Below are 19462 nucleotides of genomic sequence, written 5' to 3' on the forward strand. Positions count from 1 at the left end.
ACAAACCTGGAATGTGCCAGAGTATGGAAGAAATGGAGACTGATAACACTGTTCAAATTTCCAATTAGAAGATATAATTACATACAGATGCCTTAGCCTACAAGGACCCTTTGCTATTAATATATGGGGATGTTTAATACATGTCAGCACTGCCTTTAAAAAGCAGAATGGATAGTCAGGAAGTGTCTCTTAGGTGAGCAAAATCTAAGCAAGACAAGAATGGATGAATAGTAAAGGGGTGGGCTGCACTCACATACAAATTGAAGGGTTCTCAAAATCCTGTAAGAAATATTTAAGGCCAAGAAAAACTAGTTGTACCAAGGAGTTTATGAGGCACACAGTTTACACTGGTCTCTCAAGACTGCTGCTTCTGAGGTCTCTAATGTGACTTATTAGTATCTTACGATAGCATTAGCACAGAAAAAGTATAAAGTTGCTTTATATATCTATTCTCCAATTGTATTATATATTAATGTGATCAGTAGAAAATGCATGTGGAGTGTTAAGGGAACTATACACATTCATAGCAAGTCTATACCTTTCAGTGTTCCATTGAAGAGTCCTAAGAGCAAAGAATGTACACGGATTGGCTTTTTCCAAATGGAAAAAAATGCAAACAATGTACAAGAGAGGTTCTAATGAGCACCTACCTAGATGCAGTACTTTATAAACCACCAAACCTTAAGAAATACAAGTATAAAATTGCCAGTTGCTCAAGTAACTGAAAAGTTTTAAACAATTTAGTTTGTTTAACCCAGAGAAAGAAGGGAAAAGAAAGACTTTTTCTTCTCCTACCTATGATAAACATGTCAATAGCAGCTGGATTCCGAGCCATTTGGTCCTAGGTAAGAAAAAGAATACAATTGATGAAAATACATTTTACTTAATTTCTCACGGTTCATTATCTGTATCTTTCTCTGGAGACAAGGAAAACCAGATAAAAATAAATATAACTTAAGTGTTCCAACCAATGCTCAGATATTCCTCACACTTTTCAGTTACTGCTCTTATGATTTCTATGTTTAAGGCTCCTTCTATAAAGTCCTTAAAAGAGTGTCAGGCACTTCTCAAAAAGTTAAACACTTATGTAGTGCTATTACTGCTACAATGAACTAGGAAATTATCCTTCAAGAAAACAATTATTAATAGAAAAGCTGAGGTAAGAAGATTTATGGCTTGTTATCCTAGAAGAGAAGGTTTTGGATTCAGAGTCAAGAGACCTGAACAATTCCATGTTACTTGCTCCTCTCAGTAAATGGAAAGCCCAAGCAACCATCCTACCAACCTTAGAGAGACATCAAGTCAAAAATGAGATAAAACATGTGAAAATGCTTGAAAAAAATGAAAAGCTATGAAAGCTCTTTAAATACTTAAAATGTATAGAGTCACATGTCTCAGATAACTGTGAAAAGCATTTTCTATTACATTTTAAATTCTTCTTTTAAGTGAAAAGTTCACATCTAGACAAAATGAAGGTGAGGCTATGTAACTAAGGAATTACTGAGCACTGAAGAAATAAAAATGAAAACATTACCATGACATTTTCTATGGTTACATTAAAATCATAAAAGTCTCCTAAAAAGGAACCACATTTTTTGACAAGTCAAATATCTACTGAAGAGAGTTTACAAAGTTTCTGTCGTACTCAGAGCTTGAATCAAAGGGTGTTCAAAAGCTAAATTTTTAGAAAGTTAGTAACATACATTATAATTAAATATGTCAACAAAAAACTCCTCATTAGTATTCCTTAAACTTAAAATACCTTGACACAAATCACAGCTCTCCCTCTGTAGGTACACACTAGTTTGCACTGTTTGCCCAGCGGTAACATTTTCCTTTGGCATTCCATGCCGTTATGTCAGAATATTGGCACTTTAGTTAGGTCTATAATTAAAATACATAAAGTTCTATACCCATTCTACAACCCTGAAAATAACGAATGCACATATTAATATAATCATCAGAATGCATCTTAAAGCCACATTTAAAAACATTTCCTACTTACTGGACATTGGTAGAAAACTTCATTTTTATTTCGACCCTCTGCAGCTTCCACTGCTATGTACTGACTCAAACCAGTATGTATGCAAAAAGTTAAAGGGAGACAGTATTTCAGTCCCTGTCTCTGCTGGAATCCTCCGGCAGCTGTATCGACGTCTAACAAATCTTCAGAACGATAGTGATTAGACAGTGCCATACTTCCCAACAACCTGAGGAGAATACAGACTCAGAAATGTAATACATTGCAGTGCCAAACAAACAGCTGTGCTTCATCTTTTCAATGAATAATAATTTCACATTGAAAACTGTATCAGTACTGATTAACATGACAATTCTAAACTGGGAATACCCAAGACACACAATTTCTACATATTAAATTCAAACTCTTTTGACTGGAAAGAAGATTCTGATTTAAATTAAAAATAAATGTCTAAAATGTCTAAATGTTAGCCTTTTAAAAAGAAATACGGTTTTATTTTTTTTCAAGAATCTACCTTGCCTGATATATTGATTTGCCAGTGTCTTGCTACCCATGTGTGTACAGCTAATTTAACATTTAAAGGGGCAAATTCTCTGAACTTTTACCTTGATACAACCTTTAGCTTATCCTATGCAACCAGACAATAATAAATGTAAATCAGCCTAAATAAACCTTGTCCAAATTTCACAAACTTGAAATGCATGAGGTATAAAGTAATCTCACTACATATACATAATGGCAATACAGGTATCAAGGACTACCTGGTGGTCCTTGATGAGATTCCTATCCTAAGTTTCAATGCTTGGACCACATATAGATAAAAATCCCTGTGTTGAAATTCATGACCTGTTTGTTGTGTTAGTTCTGGGCAACTCTTTTAACAAAGTTCTCTCCTGTTTGCTCTTGAAATATGATCATTTTTCAACTTTGTCAAGTTTCAGTTCAATAGAAAAACAGACTAGGAAGAAACAGCCAGTAACTTAGCCTTATCTAGTCCTAACTGACTTCTATTTCCAACCCATGCCCAATATTTGATTTCAAATACGACCCTGTAATCACAATATGATCACCTCTGGGATTCCCTGTACTCACTCAGCCCTGATCTGAAGTTGTAACAGAGCCTCACATGACTCTTCACACACAAAGGAACACCAGGCTCCAAAAAGAATGATGCAAAGTTCTCCCTAGCATTTCACAAGCACGACGTCTCTGAAATAGCTTAATTGCATAAAAGTGCAAAAGAAGTAAACCCATTCAAAACAGACAGCTTCTAAAACTTTAAGTGAATTTTGATGGCTGCTGCATGGTCTGCTTTTACCAAAAAGTTGCACAATGGATACTTCATCTTTTAGAAGTAAAGTGTAAATAGATCATTCAATTATAGGCTATGCTTGAATATAACAAAACTCTAATATTATTCTTTTGTACATGTAGTTCTGAATAAATTATTACTTTTTATATGTATAGTAGACAGAATTTGCATCAAGTTCCCAAAACAATTTACCTGGCTGCAACAGGATAAACACTTCCAGAGTTTTAACAGTTTAGTTAAAATATACTCACACATGCTGCTACTCTATGTCCCATAACCCCCACCCCCAATCAGACTTCATGTTAACTATACGGATGTGTTGGTAGAAATGATGTTTTTATGACACATATTTGTTTTGGTAAAATCTAATCAAGCTCTATGTTTTGTCTTATGCATTACTATAAAGAGGAAGAGGGAATTCCTGTACTTCTTTAATTTGTGAGGGGCAACTACAAATACAATTTATTTATTTTCATTCTAAAAAATAACTTCCATCATTAAAAACCACCAAAACAGGCCAGGCATGGTGGTTCATGCCTATAATGCTAGCACATTGGGAAGCCAAGGTGGGATGATTGCTTGAGGTCTGGAGTTTGAGACCAGCCTGAGCAACATAGCAAGACCCCATCTCTACAAAACATAGAAAAACTAGCAGGCATGGTGGCATGTACCTGTAGTCCCAGCTACGAGGGAGGCTTAGGCAGGAGTATAGCGTGAGCCCAAGAGTTTGAGGTTGCAGTGAGCTATGATGAGGTCACTGCACTCCAGTCTGGGCAACAAAGCGAGACCCTGTCTCAAAATAAATAACCAAAACATTGAAAACCTTACCCAGGAACCACTAACTTCTGCCCATTGTGGATACGATATGAACATCGATAATCATCAGGAAGCTTGCAACCGATCTGAGCTTCTACAGCATCTAGGTCTTCCTCTCGAGCACCCTCTGCAAATACACAAAAAAGCGAACTGTGAAGAAATAAAGCCTTAAATCTAAGAAGAAATACAATCTATCTGCTAACCAATGAAACAATCTTAGAGCAGGTGAATTCTGTCTAAAATGTATTGCTCAAATGTAGGGAAATCAACCGAAAATTCATCTGATGCACTGAGCAAGCAAATTCCTTAGTTTCCCCTCAATAGGGAAAACACTAGTACTTAGTAAAATATGGAAAGGTAGGCACCAATGAGATCCATAATAATTTTTTCACATTACAACACAAACCTTAAGATATATCTCATTTTTCTACATCTCATATATTCATACTGCTTTACTTAAAAAAAACAAAAACCCTCCAGAAGTACTCTAAACCAATGTTGTTCAAGAGTTTTAATGTAGTCTCTTAATGGGAAATATAGGACGTACGGTATAGGTTCATGCCATGAGGAGGTCATTAACTTGAATTCTACTTTGCATGTTTGTAAACTTGCCATATATTCTAGCTTTAAAAAGCAGGAATTAATTGCAAACACCAAGAGAAGAAATCTACTCCCAGCAATGGTCCACCAGTTTGTTGGACCAAACCTGAACAACAAAAAAACTCAATTTGAGGACTTCTAGAGTACCACAAAGGCTGGGGGATGGGGTAGGGTGCAGAGTCCAGAAGAATAAAAACCTGACAGATTAGCCAGGCATCACGAGCCACCATCTGAGGCAACTGCCAATTCTGAAAGCAAACATGAGGCTGAGAGGCCAAGCTGCTGCACAATTAGGCAGTACCACAGGGCAGGACGGTAAAAAACTTGAACTTTGGGGTCCATAAAGGAGAAAAGGACCTGGGAAAACCCAAAGTTTTTTGACTAGGATCCTGAAGGACCACATTCTAGAAACAGGATGAACTGAAAATAGAATAGTTCTTACAAAGATTAAAGCCCAGCTTCCAATCAAATCAGTCCCCAATTGGATTAAGGTGATCTGCCCCTTGACTAGCTGCCAGCTAAAAGCCAAAGTAAATCTCTAGAAGAAAATAACATTATCCCCAGACTCAAAATTATGTTTAGCAATCAATCAGAAAAATTAGGCATATATGAAGACAAGAGCTGACTAAAGAGCAAGAGAAAAAACAGAAAGTAGAACTAAATACACAACACATCCAGTTACTGGAGTTAGTAAACAAGGACTTAAAAATAACTGCAATTGATATTAATTAATTCAATGAATGAATTAAATGATAAGATGGAGACTTTCAGTAAAAAATAAGAAACTATAAAAATGAATCAAATGGAAATCTTAGAGCTGAAGAACACAATAACTAAAATTAAGAATACACTGAAAGGGTTTAACAGCAAGAGGTTTAAAGCTGAAGATGGAATTACAAACTGCAAGCTGGGCCAGAAGACAAAAATGGGTGGAAAAATACAATAAGAATATAAGACACATATGGGAGGACATGGTGGAAAGGTCTATGATACATGCATTGGAATCCTGGAAGGAGAGGAGAAACAGAATGAGGCAGCAGTATTTGAAGTGATAACAGCAGAGAATTTTTCTGAAATTGGTGAAAATATCAAACCATGCTTCAAGAAGCACTATAAACCCCATGGTGAATAATTACAAAGAAAATCACATCAAGACACATCATTGGAAAATTGCTGAAAATCAAAGACAAAAAAATCTTCAGAGCAGCCAGAGGAAGGAAAAAGCACATAAGTACCTTCAAAGGAACAACAATAAGACTGACATCTAAATTCTCAGCGGAAACAGAAGTCAGAAGAATTGATATTTTCAAAGTGGTGGGAAAAAAAATCACTGCTGACTAGAATTCTATATCCAGTGTATACATCCTTCAACAGTGACAATGAAATAAATACAATTTTAGGCAAACAAAATCTGAAAAAATTCAGCAGCAGCAGTCCCTCATTTAAAGAAATACTACAAGGTTACTTCTTATGGCACAATGCAGCAGTCCCCAACCTTTTTGATACCAGGGACCAATTTCATGGAAGACACTTTTTCCACGGACCGGGTGGGCTGCTACCTGGGCTCCACCTCAGACCATCACTCTTGTTCAGGCTGGCCTTGAACTCCTGACCTCAAGTAATCCTCTTGTCTTGCCCTCCCAGAGTGCTAGGATTACAGGTGTGAGCCACTGAGCCTGGCCTGTTCCAAGAAATTTTAAATGATTGAACTCATATCAGGCATATTCTCTGATCACAGGGAAAAATATAAATTATATTAAAAATATTACTGATTACTAAAACATCCCCAAAGGTTTGAAAATTAAGCAATACATTTCTATATAACCCATGGGTTAAAGAAGAAATCAAAAGAAATCAGAAAATACTTTGAACTGCATGGTAATGAAAATACAACATATAAAACTTATGGGACAAAATAATATGCTTACAGAGAAATTTATGGCCCTAAATTCATTTGGAAAAACAAGATAGCCTGAAAATCTATGATCTAACCAAATCACCTCAAGTCAGGACAGAAGAAAAAAAAAAAAAAATCACCGCAAATTCAAAGAGAAGGTATCAAAGAAATCAATGAAATTAAAAACAAACACAGTAAGAGAAATGACAAAGGCAAAAGCCAGTTCTTTGAAAAGATTCATAAAATTAATTAGCCCCTACCTAGCAGACTGATCAAGAAAAACAGAGGGCCAGGCGCGGTGGCTCACGCCTGTAATCCTAGCACTCTGGGAGGCCGAGGCAGGCGGATTGTTTGAGCTCAGGAGTTCGAGACCAGCCTGAGCAAGAGTGAGACCCCGTCTCTACTAAAAATAGAACGAAATTATAAGGACAGCTAAAATATATATAGAAAAAATTAGCTGGGCATGGTGGCACATGCCTGTAGTCCCACCTACTCGGGAGGCTGAGGCAGGAGGATCGCTTGAGCCCACGAGTTTGAGGCTGCTGTGAGCTAGGCTGACACCATGGCACTCTAACCTGGGCACCAGAGTGAGACTCTGTCTCAAAAAAGAAAAGAAAGAAAGAAAAAGAAAAACAGAGAGAAAGCATAAATAGCTAATATCAGAAATGGAAAAGGTGATATTACTACAGATCCAACAAGATTTAAAAAGAGGATATTTGGAACTGCAAACTAGTACAACCTCTGTGGAAAGCAATATAGAGATACCTCAAAGAGATACAAGTAGAACTACCATCTGATCCAGCAATCCCACTACTAGGTATTTACCCAAAGGAAAAAAAAAACATTCTGTAAAAAAGACATCTGCATTAGAATGTTTATAGCAGCACAATTCACAATTTCAAAGATGTGGAAACAACTCAAGTACCCATCAATACATGAGTGGATTAATAAAATGTGCTATATGTATACCATGGAGTTCTACTCAGCCACAAAAAACAATGGTAATATATCACCTCTTGTATTATCCTGGATAGAGCTGGAACCCATTCTACTAAGTGAAGTACCCCAAGAATGGAAAAACAAGCACCACATGTACTCACCATCAAATTGGTATTAACTGATCAACACTTAAGTGCATATATAGTAATAACATTCATTGGGTGTTGGGTAGATGGGAGGGGGGAAGAGGAGATGGGTATATACACACCTAATGGGTGCAGTGTCCACCGTCTGGGGGATGGACATGCTTGAAGCTCTGACTCGGGTGGGGCAAGGGCAATATACATAACCTAAACATTTGTACCCCCGTAATATGCTAAAATAAAAAAAAAATTTTAAAAAGAGGATATCATGAAAAACTTTATGTCAATAAATCTGAAAATGGAAATGTAGACGACAATTTCCTAGAAAAACTTATCAAAATTGACATAAGAATAAATAGAAAATCTGAATAGTCCTACATGTAATAAAGAAATTGAATCTTTAATTTAAAACCTTCCTATGATGAAACCTCCAGGATTGAATGGCTTTGCTGATGCATTCTACTAATCACTTAAAGAAAAAATAAGACCAAGCTTACAGAAGCTCTTCCAGGGAACAGAAAAAGAGGCAACACTTCCCAACTCATTTTACAAGGCCAGCATCATCTTGATACCAACACCTGACAAGAACATGTCAAGAAAGGAAAATTACGGGTCAAACTCTCTAATGAACATAGATGTAAAAAATCCCAGTAAAATACTAGCAAATCAAATCCAATACACATAAAAAGGATAATATACTATAACCAAAGTAAGTTTATTTCAGGAATACAAAGTTAGTTTAATATTCAGAAAATCCATCAATGCAATTCATTGCATTAACAGAATGAAGGAGAAAAATCATACTGGAATCATAAGCAGACAAGGCATTTGATAGAAATTCAATTATCCATTTAAAACACAAAAAAACTCACTTCCCAAACTAGGATCGGAAGGGACTTTCTTCAATCTGATAAAGAATATCTACAAAAAACCTATAGCAAACATCCTATTTAATGGTGAAATGTTAAAGGTTTCCCTTTCCTATCAGAAAGATAAGGATGCCCACCATCATCACTTCTCCCCAACACTGTAATGAAGGCCCTAGCTAGTGCAAAAAAGCAAGAAAAAGAAATAAATGCATATAAAGACTGGAAAATTAGAAATACAACTGTCATTATTATATATTCTCAGGGAAGTGCAAATTAAAACCACCACTACATACCCAGCAAAAAACCTAAAGTAAAAAGAATGATGACGACATTAAAAGTACTAGTAGAAATGTAAACTGGTAGACCACTTTAGAAAACTGACAGCATCTTTTGAAGTTTAATATAAGCACACTCAACCCAGCAAACCCAACACTTGGTATTTACCCGATAGAAATATACTTGTACGTGAAAAATGTACATAAAAATGTACAGCATTATTTGTAATAGCCAGAACTGGAAATAACCCAGATATCTATTAACAGTAGAATGAATGTATACATTGTAGTCTACTCACATAATGCAGTACTACACTGCATCAAAAGGAACAAATGACTGTTATACACAACATAGTTGAATCTCACAAACAAAACAGAAATAATTCATGTGAAATACATACTTAATCATGCAATTTACATAAAGTTCAAAAAAGAGAAAACTACTCGATAGCATTAATTATCAGGATAGCAGCTGCCTCTGTGCAAGAAGGAAGGAATATGAAGGGGGCTTCTAAGTACAGGTAATATCCTACTTCTTGATCTGGAGGGTGTTATGATGAGCGTGTTCACTTTGTGATGATTGCACATTTCTGTACGTTAGTTAACATCATTAATGATATCATGTACCCTCAGATATAATGTGATGAGAGGGGCACTTCACCTCTGCAATAATCTTTCTAAAAAACCATAACTCCAGCTCTAGTCTAAGCATGAATAAAATATTAAGACAAAGAGAATTTGAGAGACTTTGTACAAAATACCTGAGGAGTACTTTGTCAAAACTGTCAAAGTCATAAAAGACAAGGAAAGATGGAGAAAGTGCCACAGCCCAGAGAGCACTAAGGAGACATGACAACTAAGTACAAAGTAGTATTCTGGACTGTATCTTGGAACAGAAAATGGACATTAATGGAAAATCTGGTGAAATCTAAATGAAGTCTGGAGTTTAGTTAACAGTAATGGACCAATGAAGATGTTTGGTTTGATAAGTGTCCCATGGTGGGATACATTATGGGTAACTGAAACCGGGTGAAGGGTATACAGAGCTCTCTGAACTATCTTTGCAACTTTCCTATAAATCTCAGATTACCCCAAAATAAAAAGTTTATTTAAAAAAAGAGAAAGTTTAGTACAAAAGAATCAAACTGAATAGCTACCTGAACTATTGAATGAGGAAAGAAACTCGTATTTGTATGGTATATGCTACATGTTAGACATTTAACATACAATATTAAGAAACCAAGAATTCCTTGGAGAGAGCAGCTAGACAGAAAAATGTAAAGACAAAACCAAAAACAAACATGGCAAAAGCAAAAATATAAGGAAATATACATTTACAATATAGTAAAATCAAGGTTGAAAGAGGCATCCTACTATGATAGAATTTGGGAGCCAGACAGATCAGGGTTCAAATCTTGGCTCTACCAGTTACTGACTGCGTGATCTCTGGCAAGTTATTTCACCTCTTCAATTGTTTCCTCACCTGAAAAAGGGGGAAAATACCACCTCCCTCAGAGAATTGTAATGAGGATTACCTAAAGCTTCATATGTTTAATAAAGTGCTTTATTGTTGCTCAATAAATATTCATTTACTTTCTTTCCCCCCTCACATATTCATACGAAGAAGCAGTGAAAAGTTTACTGGGAGCCAAGAAGGCTAGATTATAGAGTTTTATCTCTGTTATTTGTTTGGAGACCTTGCATGAGTCACCTAAACTCTCTGCATATATTTCTTCACCTGTAAAATGAGGGCACTAGCATAAATCAGGGATAGGCAAATTATAGCCCACAGCCCAAAGCGTGGCCTGCTACCCGTTTCTGTAAATAACATTTTAATGGAACACAACCACATCTATGTGTTTATGTATTACCTATGGCTGCTTCCTGCAACAACAGTTGAGTTGAACAGTTGTGATAGAGACCACGTATCCCACAAAGCCTAAAATATTTACTATCTGGTCCTTTAAAAAAAAAAACTTCGCCAACCCTTGGTCTAAATGATCTCTAAGGTCCCTTCTAGCTCTACAATTCTAAGCCAACAGTTAAGGTAAATATGAAATTTGAAGATATGTGATAAGAACATTAATATGCCATAATTTCAGGATATTTCATAAAAATTTTCCCAAGACCAATGCCTATTTGCTTTCTGATTTTCCTTTTTATTTGCTACCTCTGTATTTGTGAAATTGAATCAGGGATTGTGGCATCTGAGGTGAGCAGCTAGGTTCCTGACTTAGTTCTAAAATTCACAAACCCAGAGTTCCTAGAATCCCCAGCATTGTAGATATCAAAGAGCCTTTATCCTACTCCAACTCATAACAAAGTCTCAGAGAACTGGTACCTGGGAGCCTGGGAGTAAAACAGGAGCTATCAAAGAATTCTCTGACAACCTCCCTGCCAACCACTAGGCACAGAATAGTAGTCAGCCTGGAAATACCAAATTGAATGCGAATTTAAAAAGAGGAGGTTGCAGAGACAAGCTGTTATGTATCTTCACTTTCTTCCCTTCTTGGTAGCTCTGTGTCTAAGAGGAGAACCGTGTCTACATTTTCACATTGCAAATGTCCTAATATTTGGAGTAGCTCTTAAAGACGCCTAAGACATTCCAGACAAAATAAGATAGGTCTGCTCTCCCTTCAATCAATGTTAAGACTATAGCTCTAGGGTCTGTCCTACATTCAAATCCTGGATTTGTTGTTGTTGTGTTTTTTTTTTTTTGTGATGGTAAACAACTTACTCAGTGTTTTACACCTTCGGTTGCTTCACCTATAAAGTAAGAATAATAATTACTTATGCCAAGATTTTTGCAAATTAAATGGAGTAATATGCACAAAATACTTAGCTTAGGGCCTAGCTTTGTGTTTAATACATCATAGCTATTATAAGCCCTTCCCTATTTTACTTATCACCACCAAATACCTGTTTTCAGAATTATTTTTCTTTTGAAATACTTAACCCCACATACCAGGTAAATAATCATATTCTTTTCCTCTAAGAAAATAAGCTATTAAAAATATTAATCAAGGGTACTTTCCTTCAAAGTTATACTTTACTCTCTCTGCCAAATTATTCTTTCTTCTACCTTCTAGCAATTCAGTTTTAAGCACATGGTCATATAATCACGATTTGTATGAAAGTAATACTTGCAAGGAAAATGACAGTGGAAATGTGAAATGCAAAAGGAATGCTATTTCAAAAGAGTGCTTAGTGCTAATAGAAGAAAAACATTTGAGAAGAACTGATTACAATTTTAGCTTAGCAAATTCAAAACATGTATACAATGCCTTACAGTGGAGAAATCTGAAAAAAACTAGGAGGGTAAAACAGATAAGGAGCAATACATCTATAATCTATGCATTTTCATGGGCGATTAATCAACAAATCAAATTAATGAAAATAGCTTGTTAATATTTCTTGCCAAAGTTGGACAATAATAGTGTAGTAGAAAGAGCACAGATCCTGGGGCCAAACAGACATCAGTTCAAATCTTAGTTTCACTACCCTGTAAATGTCGAAATAAGGATAAAAGTTTTCCTTACTCTATTATGACACCTTGTCTCTTAAAGACCCAGGTTTTTTCCAAATATTAAAGAATATCTAATATTCATTATATACAGATGTAATGATATAATAATATTAATCTATATAAAGTAACAAGTTACTTTATATAAAATAAATATAAGGATAAAAGGAGTTCAGCTTTCCCTTCTAGTAAATAATCATGTGGGTCCCAAGGCTGAGCAAAAACAGGGGAAGCACTAAAGCAATATTGGCGTTCTACTTCCTTGACCAAATGTGAACGGTGAATTACAAAGAGATTGGAGTAAACAGTTGTATAGATGATGGCGACTCAAAGTTATTTAAACTAACCTATTTATACTAATAGTAACAAAAATGAGGAAAAGGGATCCTGCATTCCAGTACCTTTCAGAGATAAAACCATCCGAGGACACCTGGGCTCCAAATATTTCTTGAGATCATCCCAAGCCTTTTTAATAGCAGCATAATGGTCAATGTATCTTCCTACATCAGAGTAAGTGTCTATGAAGAGAGATTTCCAACACTGATTCTTCTGTGTTTTCTCTTCCCTAAATAGATTAAAAACAGAGATTAAAAATCTTTTGAAATTATATTGGTATTTATTTTAAACACTTACCAACATACTTTATTGGATATGTGTGCCTACTTTTGCCTTCCTTTTCATTTATTTTAGCCACAAATGAAGACTAGATAGCAAAAAGTGATATACATATCAAAAATTTTAACAAAAGTTACTGCTGGCATGGTGGGATTATGAGTCACTTATTTTCTCACTTCCGACTTGTTTTTTTCTACGTTTTCTAATTTTTAACAAAGTATAATATGAATAATATGTGGGGTTTAAATTTCAACTTACTCTTAAATATATATCAATTATAAAATTTTAAATTTTATAATGTTCTATTTTAGAGAATACTTAGAATCTAATGATGTAATAAGATTAATCTAGCACATCTACATTGAATTAGCCAGAGAAACACAAAGCATCAAAGTAATTACATGATTCAACATTTCTATTTGGTATAATTCCCCAAACATATATTGAGTGCCCACTTAGCCACTGAGGACATTAAAAAATATGGTACTTTTTTTTTTGAGATGGGGTCTCACTATGTTGCCCAGGCTTGTCTCCTGGGCTCAAGTGATCTTCCTGCCTTAGCCTCCCCAGTAGCTGGACCTACAGGAGCATATCACTGCACCTGGCCTAGGCACATTTTTTTTTGCCCTCAGAAAATGTATAGTCTAATCAGGGAGAAAGAATGAAGTGTAAATTTAAGAGTCAGAAGGGACAGAGAATAAGGCAGCCACAGAAGGCCTTAAGGTAACATACCAATGAGCTTGGACTTCATCCTGTAGGGAGTGGAGAGACACAGAAGGGTTTTAACAAGGGAGTTAAAAGAGCAGAATTGTGGTTTGGGAGGGGTGGATTTAAAGGGTGTAAAGATGAGTTAGGAGGGTTTTGCAGTAGTCCTGGTAAGAGAGGAAATGAATTAAAACTGTGGTAGCTAGATGAAATGAATAGGAAGACTCTCAAAATACACAGAAACTAAAATCAGAAAGGCTTGGTAATGAAATGAATGTAGGAGGAGGGAGGGAGGGGGGGTAGAGGAAAGGGAAAGAGATAGATCTAGGATAATTCCTAATTCTGGCTGGAATGTCCGGGTAGATGGTACTGCCATTAAGACTAAGAATACAGGGTAAGTTTAGGAATGGGGAAAAAAACAATTTGGGGTGTGTGTGAGGAAAACAGTAGCATTTTTTTATTAATCTAAATAATATACACATACATTATCAAAACTAAAAAGTACCAAAGAACTTACATGAAAAACTAGCTTCTTGCTCTAAACCTAACCCTTCGAAGGAACCTTTAGTTATTTCTGGAATTTATCTTTATAAATCCAAATGTTTATGCCTTTAGTTCTTGATTTATCAATTTTATCAATTTTCTACTGATACTCTAAAGTGAAATATGAAGATATTAAGTGAAATATGAAGATATTTAAGCAATACTTAAAATTCCCCATTCCCTGTTCTTCCTCCTCCCAATGTTTGATATCTCTGTTACTTTTAGTTCTACCTAAAGGTTGCATCTTTAAATAATATATTTAACACATTGACTGCCACACTAGGAAAAAACATTTTTTCCTTGGGGCTGTGGTGTTTTATTAAGAAAATAGAATAAAAATTTCAAAAACAAAATGATTGTTTCTAATTTGATGAAAAATTTAATAAAAAATGAAATTTATTGATAACTATTCATTTAATCCACATTTTTAGAATTAATTTGTCAATATTAATTGTAACAATAAGAACATGAACAAGTAAGATTTTCATGAACCAACTGCAGGATTTTGCCCAAGTTTTGCTTCACAAGGTCCGGGGCTCAAAACTAGTATGAGTTAAATACAACTCACATGGCAGTTAAATCTGTACTTCTTGAGTCACTACCTGATTTTCCTCAATCTAAGAAAAAGATATTAGTATTCCCACCTTTTCTTTCACCTTTCCCAACTCCCATCTTCTGTCATCTATTCTTTGGTTCTGTCAAATTTGTTAACATTTACTGAATAATTACTGAAGTTAACCAGTGCAAGACAGCCAGTGGAAAGGTCCAGCAGACAGTTGTACAAACAAGTCTAGAGCTCAGTGGCAATGTCAGGGAGGGAGACTGAGGTTTGGCAGTTGGAAGCACACAGGTAGTCACTATCAACTGCAACAATGCATGTAGGAGAGTTCAGAGAGGGAGAAGAGCAGTGGGCCAAGGACAGAACCTTGGAGAACACCAACATTTACAAGCAGGTATTAGAGCCATTAAGAAAAAGAGACAAAGGTTAGAAAGGAAATCAGGACAGACTAGTGTTATGGAAGTCAAGGACTAAGTTTCAAGAATACATATTTCCCGCATACTCACTCAGATATCAGCCAGTATTTTTTGCAATGTCTTCTCCACAGAGGATCATGACTTGATAGCTGGCTAAGTCTTCGACTGACATAGCAACAACTGGCAGTAACCAGATTCACGATTAGGATAAAAGAAAATAGGAAAATTGAAAAATAATGATTAAAACAAAATATTCATTAAGTTTTGTTTTATGTCTTTGCTTTTATCATTTGTTATCCTATAATTACAGTATTTTACAAAACAATATTTTCTAAAACCTGTTTAACCTGTTAAGTAGTATAATTACCTTGTGAGTGGAGAAACTATTTGAGTTTACAAATAAACCCTGACACCTCTACAATTGTAATTTTCACATGAAAGTCTATAAACCATATATTCCATTAGAATTAATCTCAAATCAATGAGCTTTCCCACATTTATTATCAGGACAGTAATGATTTCTACATATAGGAAGAAATGTTATTTAGGTATAAACAAGTGGTTTTGGGTTTTTTTCCCCAAGATCTGTAAGATATATGCTACTAAGTGCACAGGACATTTGCTTGTTTTTTTCTACTTTTTTCTTAAAGAAAAAAGTACTGCAGCCAAAAACTCTTTTTCATTAAAGCAACTACTGGAGAGTCCACTCATCATGGGTGTCCTAGTAACAGTTCTGATTCAATATTCGTGCCTATATAAGTTATCAGCTGCCCCAAAACATGGAAGTTCAAAAGCAATTAATTTTCTTACTATACATAGATTTCTAACACAATAGTGCTTCAATCCTATAAATGCTACGCTACATAATTAATTTGTAAAAAGAATGAACCAAAGATTAGGAAAATGAATTTCTCTCCTTCCTGAAGAGAAAACACAAGTTATAGAAAGTAAGTATTCAAAGATCTCATTTGGGTAATAGCTACTCAATTAATGGAATCTTAAATCACCTGGGGTTTGACAAGACCATGAGTAGGGCATTTTAAAAACCAATCTATGGTAAACAGAATAGCCTTTATTTGATTTTCAGATTTTACAGAAACATCATCCTCATCCTTTTCCGCCAAGCTCAGGAGATGGCCAAACTAACTTTTATAAACATAGGAATCCCTCCCCTTTTGTGAATTGAGGTTCCATTCCCTGTTCTCAATTTCTCTCCCTCCACTGCCCTAGCAGTTGAACAACATAAAAAAATCTGGAATAGGCACCAAAGGTGATTTCAATTCACATCAGGGTTGAAAACTAATGTTTTAGAGGTTTTGATCAGTTGGTTTAGAGTGAGATCTCCACTTCAGCCATCGTACCTTTAAAAAGTGCCACAGGTAATTTTGATATATAGTAAAGGTTGAGAATCATGTACAATAAATCACCCTGAAAAGGAGAAGGCATCATACAATCTCAGATTCAAACTATGCAGCTGACACTACATGATGATCCCAATGGACTAATCCAATCAAATCCCATCCAGTTCAGCAAATATGTACGAAAGCTTGGCACTGGGCTGGACACCGGGCAAAGTTGGGGTGTATGGTGTAGGAAACAAGATGCACAAGATGCAGGACACTGGACACTTTTCTGTGGATAAAATTTGATGGTATTCAGCTCATTTCCACAGACATTTATGCAGGGATCATGTTGCTCCTGTTTAAAATTTTGATTACTACCTAAAGCATTTTAAATAAAATCTGATCTCCTCACCTTGGCTCACAAAGTCCTGCATGAACTCACCAGCCTCATCTCATCACTCTGTGAGTCACTCCCTACATCCAGCAACACCAGCCTTCTAGCTCTTCCAACAGGCTTTGCTCAACAGTCCCGTTAACCTCTGAACACACTGTTCCCTCTGCCAGGGCTACAAATGCCATGCTTCATATATGGCAGCTCCTTTCAATTTTAATTGATCATCTCCCCCTTCCCATTCCTTAACAGAGCGCTCTATTTATTTCCTTCACAGCACTTTGTACCTCTCATAATTATGCACTTACTTGTATTTCCATCTTGCCCACTAGACTGCAAGCTCCCTGAGAGGGACCTGATCTGCCTTGTTCACTATTGTGCCCCCAACATTTAACAGGCTGGCACATAGCAGCCACTCAAAAACATATCTGTTGAATAAATGATGAATACAAAGATAAACAAGGCAGTCCTTACTTACATTTGAGAAGTGCACTATCTGGCATGGAAATCAATTCTGCAGAGGAAGGAAGAGGGTAAAAAGAGGGTCTTAAAGGAATTCCACCTTACCAGCTTGAGAAGTCATGGGCAAGGCATTCCAGGCAGGGTCAAGAGCTTAAGCCACAGAACAAAAAAGTGCAAGTGCATGGTATGCTGGCATGATTGTGCAATGCGATAGTGGAGGAAAAATAAAGCCTGAAAGGCCTCAGATAATAAACCAAATGATAAGGGCCTTCAATGCCCCTGAAGTTTAGGTTATAGTCTGTGAACAACAAGGGATATCAGAGGTTTTTAAGGAGAATGACAACCAGATGTGTCTTGGAAAGATCACTCTTGCAGCAGTCAAAAGTTAGGGGTTGGGGGTGGGGGGCTACATTGTAAGAGGTTATAGTAACAGAATATTTCAGATGAAAACACTTGGAGCTGGAACAGCCTGTCCCAAAGAAAAACTTAATTTTTCTGCTTTAGTACAAACCTGACTAGAGAAAACAAAATGTATTTTCTAGAAAAATAAGTATTGGCAGGTACTAGTACAGGTAGTAGCCAGAAACTTGAGGTATTCCGCTTTCTCCACTTAGCTACACCAACCAACAGCTACCTGCAACTCCAAGAAATAAGGACCCCTAATAACACAGGACACAATATCAAAGGGTTAGAATCCAATGGTTAATTAAAAAGAAATCTCGCCTACCCATCCTAAAAGGGCGATTTTTCCTCCTCTGTAAATGTACATGGCAGCACAAGAAACTCAAAGCCATGCCACCAGCTGTCAAGGGTGTAAACAATCCTGACACCTCAAGGGGCGGGCTGGCAGCGCCATTTCTTCCTCCATCCCACAGTCCCAACCTCTGAATGAATTGGACATTTAACCACCTTTACCAACAACCGGTGTTTGTTTTTGGAACAGATGCTAACAATGTGGGAAACCTAAGGTGCACAGGAGGGAAGACAGTCACCTGTATCGCATCACCGGAAGTCAGTACCAAAACACAAAATGCAACACAAACCGTAAGGAAGGCAGCTGAGGGCAAAACAATTCTCAGGCATTGAAGTCCGAAAGTGAGCTCTGTCAGACTATGGTGCCCGGGAAATCGCACCAAGGGGGTCTGGGGTTGCCTGCCTCTTTCTCTCGAACGCCCAGCCTGCCCACGCCGGCGCCAGACTCCGCAGGCCCGGGCCCAACAGAGAATAGCGCGCGCCCCGGACAGGGGCTTTTCCACAGCGGCCAGGGCAGGGCCAGGCCGGGCGGAGACTGGCGGGGCCAGTGGGGGTCCTCGGGGCGCGGATGGGCGGCACTGGGGGGGCGCTACCTTCGTCCCCTGCGACTGGGCCTCCGGCGAGGCCTGGGAGACAGGGCTCTCGTCGCTCCTCAGGCCTGGGCCCTGGACGGGAGGACGACCTCAGGGCGAGGCCCTTACTGCCCCCGTCTCGCCCCGGGCCCCGGCTGGCTCTGCAGGATAACGGCAGCCCTGGCGTCACCTTCTGGTGCCGCGGGAGCCCGGCTCCTGCTGGCGGCCCCGGCCTCCTCCCCTCCTTCCTCACCGCCTCCATTCTCCGTGTCCCCATCCCTGCCGTACGCGTCATCCCATTACTTGATTAGGTCCCGGTAGTCCAAGAAGGATAAGATGAGGAGCAGTGGATCGGTGGGCAGCGATTCTAGGGTCAGCAGTGTCGACTCGGTCTCCATGGTCGCCATCTTGCCTGGCCCGGTGAGGTCCGGTCCCGCCCCGGCCCCGCCCCGACCCCGCCCCCCGCCACCGCCCGGGCCGCTCCCCAGCCGCTCGCACAGGTTTGTTATGTAACCGTCGGGCCGGCCCCGCCCCCGGGGCGGGCCCTGGAAGGCTCCGCCCCACGCTTGGCGGCAGGGTGCAGAGCTCTGCCCGCCTCTTGGCGCTCGGCTTAATCCTCCTCAGCGCTCTCCTCGCTCTCTGGTTCCTATACCTGCCTGGCCTGGACCCCTGTCAGTCTTTGTTCCCAAGTCTCTGTCTCGGTCTCCCCAGCCCCCCTGCGAAATTTTACACCCGTTATCCTCGAAGC

The 19462-nt window shown here is 37.9% G+C and overlaps 1 protein-coding gene across 1 annotated transcript in view; it reads right to left on the reverse strand.

Annotated features, from left to right (window-relative positions):
- The window catches only part of FBXO3 (F-box protein 3), a 32141-nt gene extending 12999 nt beyond the window's left edge, over positions 1 to 19142 (reverse strand). The window contains exons 1-6 of the mRNA XM_069469796.1: positions 19018 to 19142; positions 15284 to 15373; positions 12757 to 12920; positions 4122 to 4236; positions 2006 to 2210; positions 796 to 841 (exon numbers count right to left, since the gene is read on the reverse strand). Of these exons, the coding sequence (XP_069325897.1) occupies positions 796 to 841; positions 2006 to 2210; positions 4122 to 4236; positions 12757 to 12920; positions 15284 to 15373; positions 19018 to 19121 (724 nt within the window). The 5' untranslated portion in view covers positions 19122 to 19142. The remainder of the gene's footprint in view (positions 1 to 795; positions 842 to 2005; positions 2211 to 4121; positions 4237 to 12756; positions 12921 to 15283; positions 15374 to 19017) is intronic.
- Between the last annotated feature and the right edge of the window lie 320 nt (positions 19143 to 19462).

Source organism: Eulemur rufifrons, chromosome 6, assembly GCF_041146395.1.
Source record: "Eulemur rufifrons isolate Redbay chromosome 6, OSU_ERuf_1, whole genome shotgun sequence".
Lineage (NCBI taxonomy): Eukaryota > Metazoa > Chordata > Mammalia > Primates > Lemuridae > Eulemur > Eulemur rufifrons.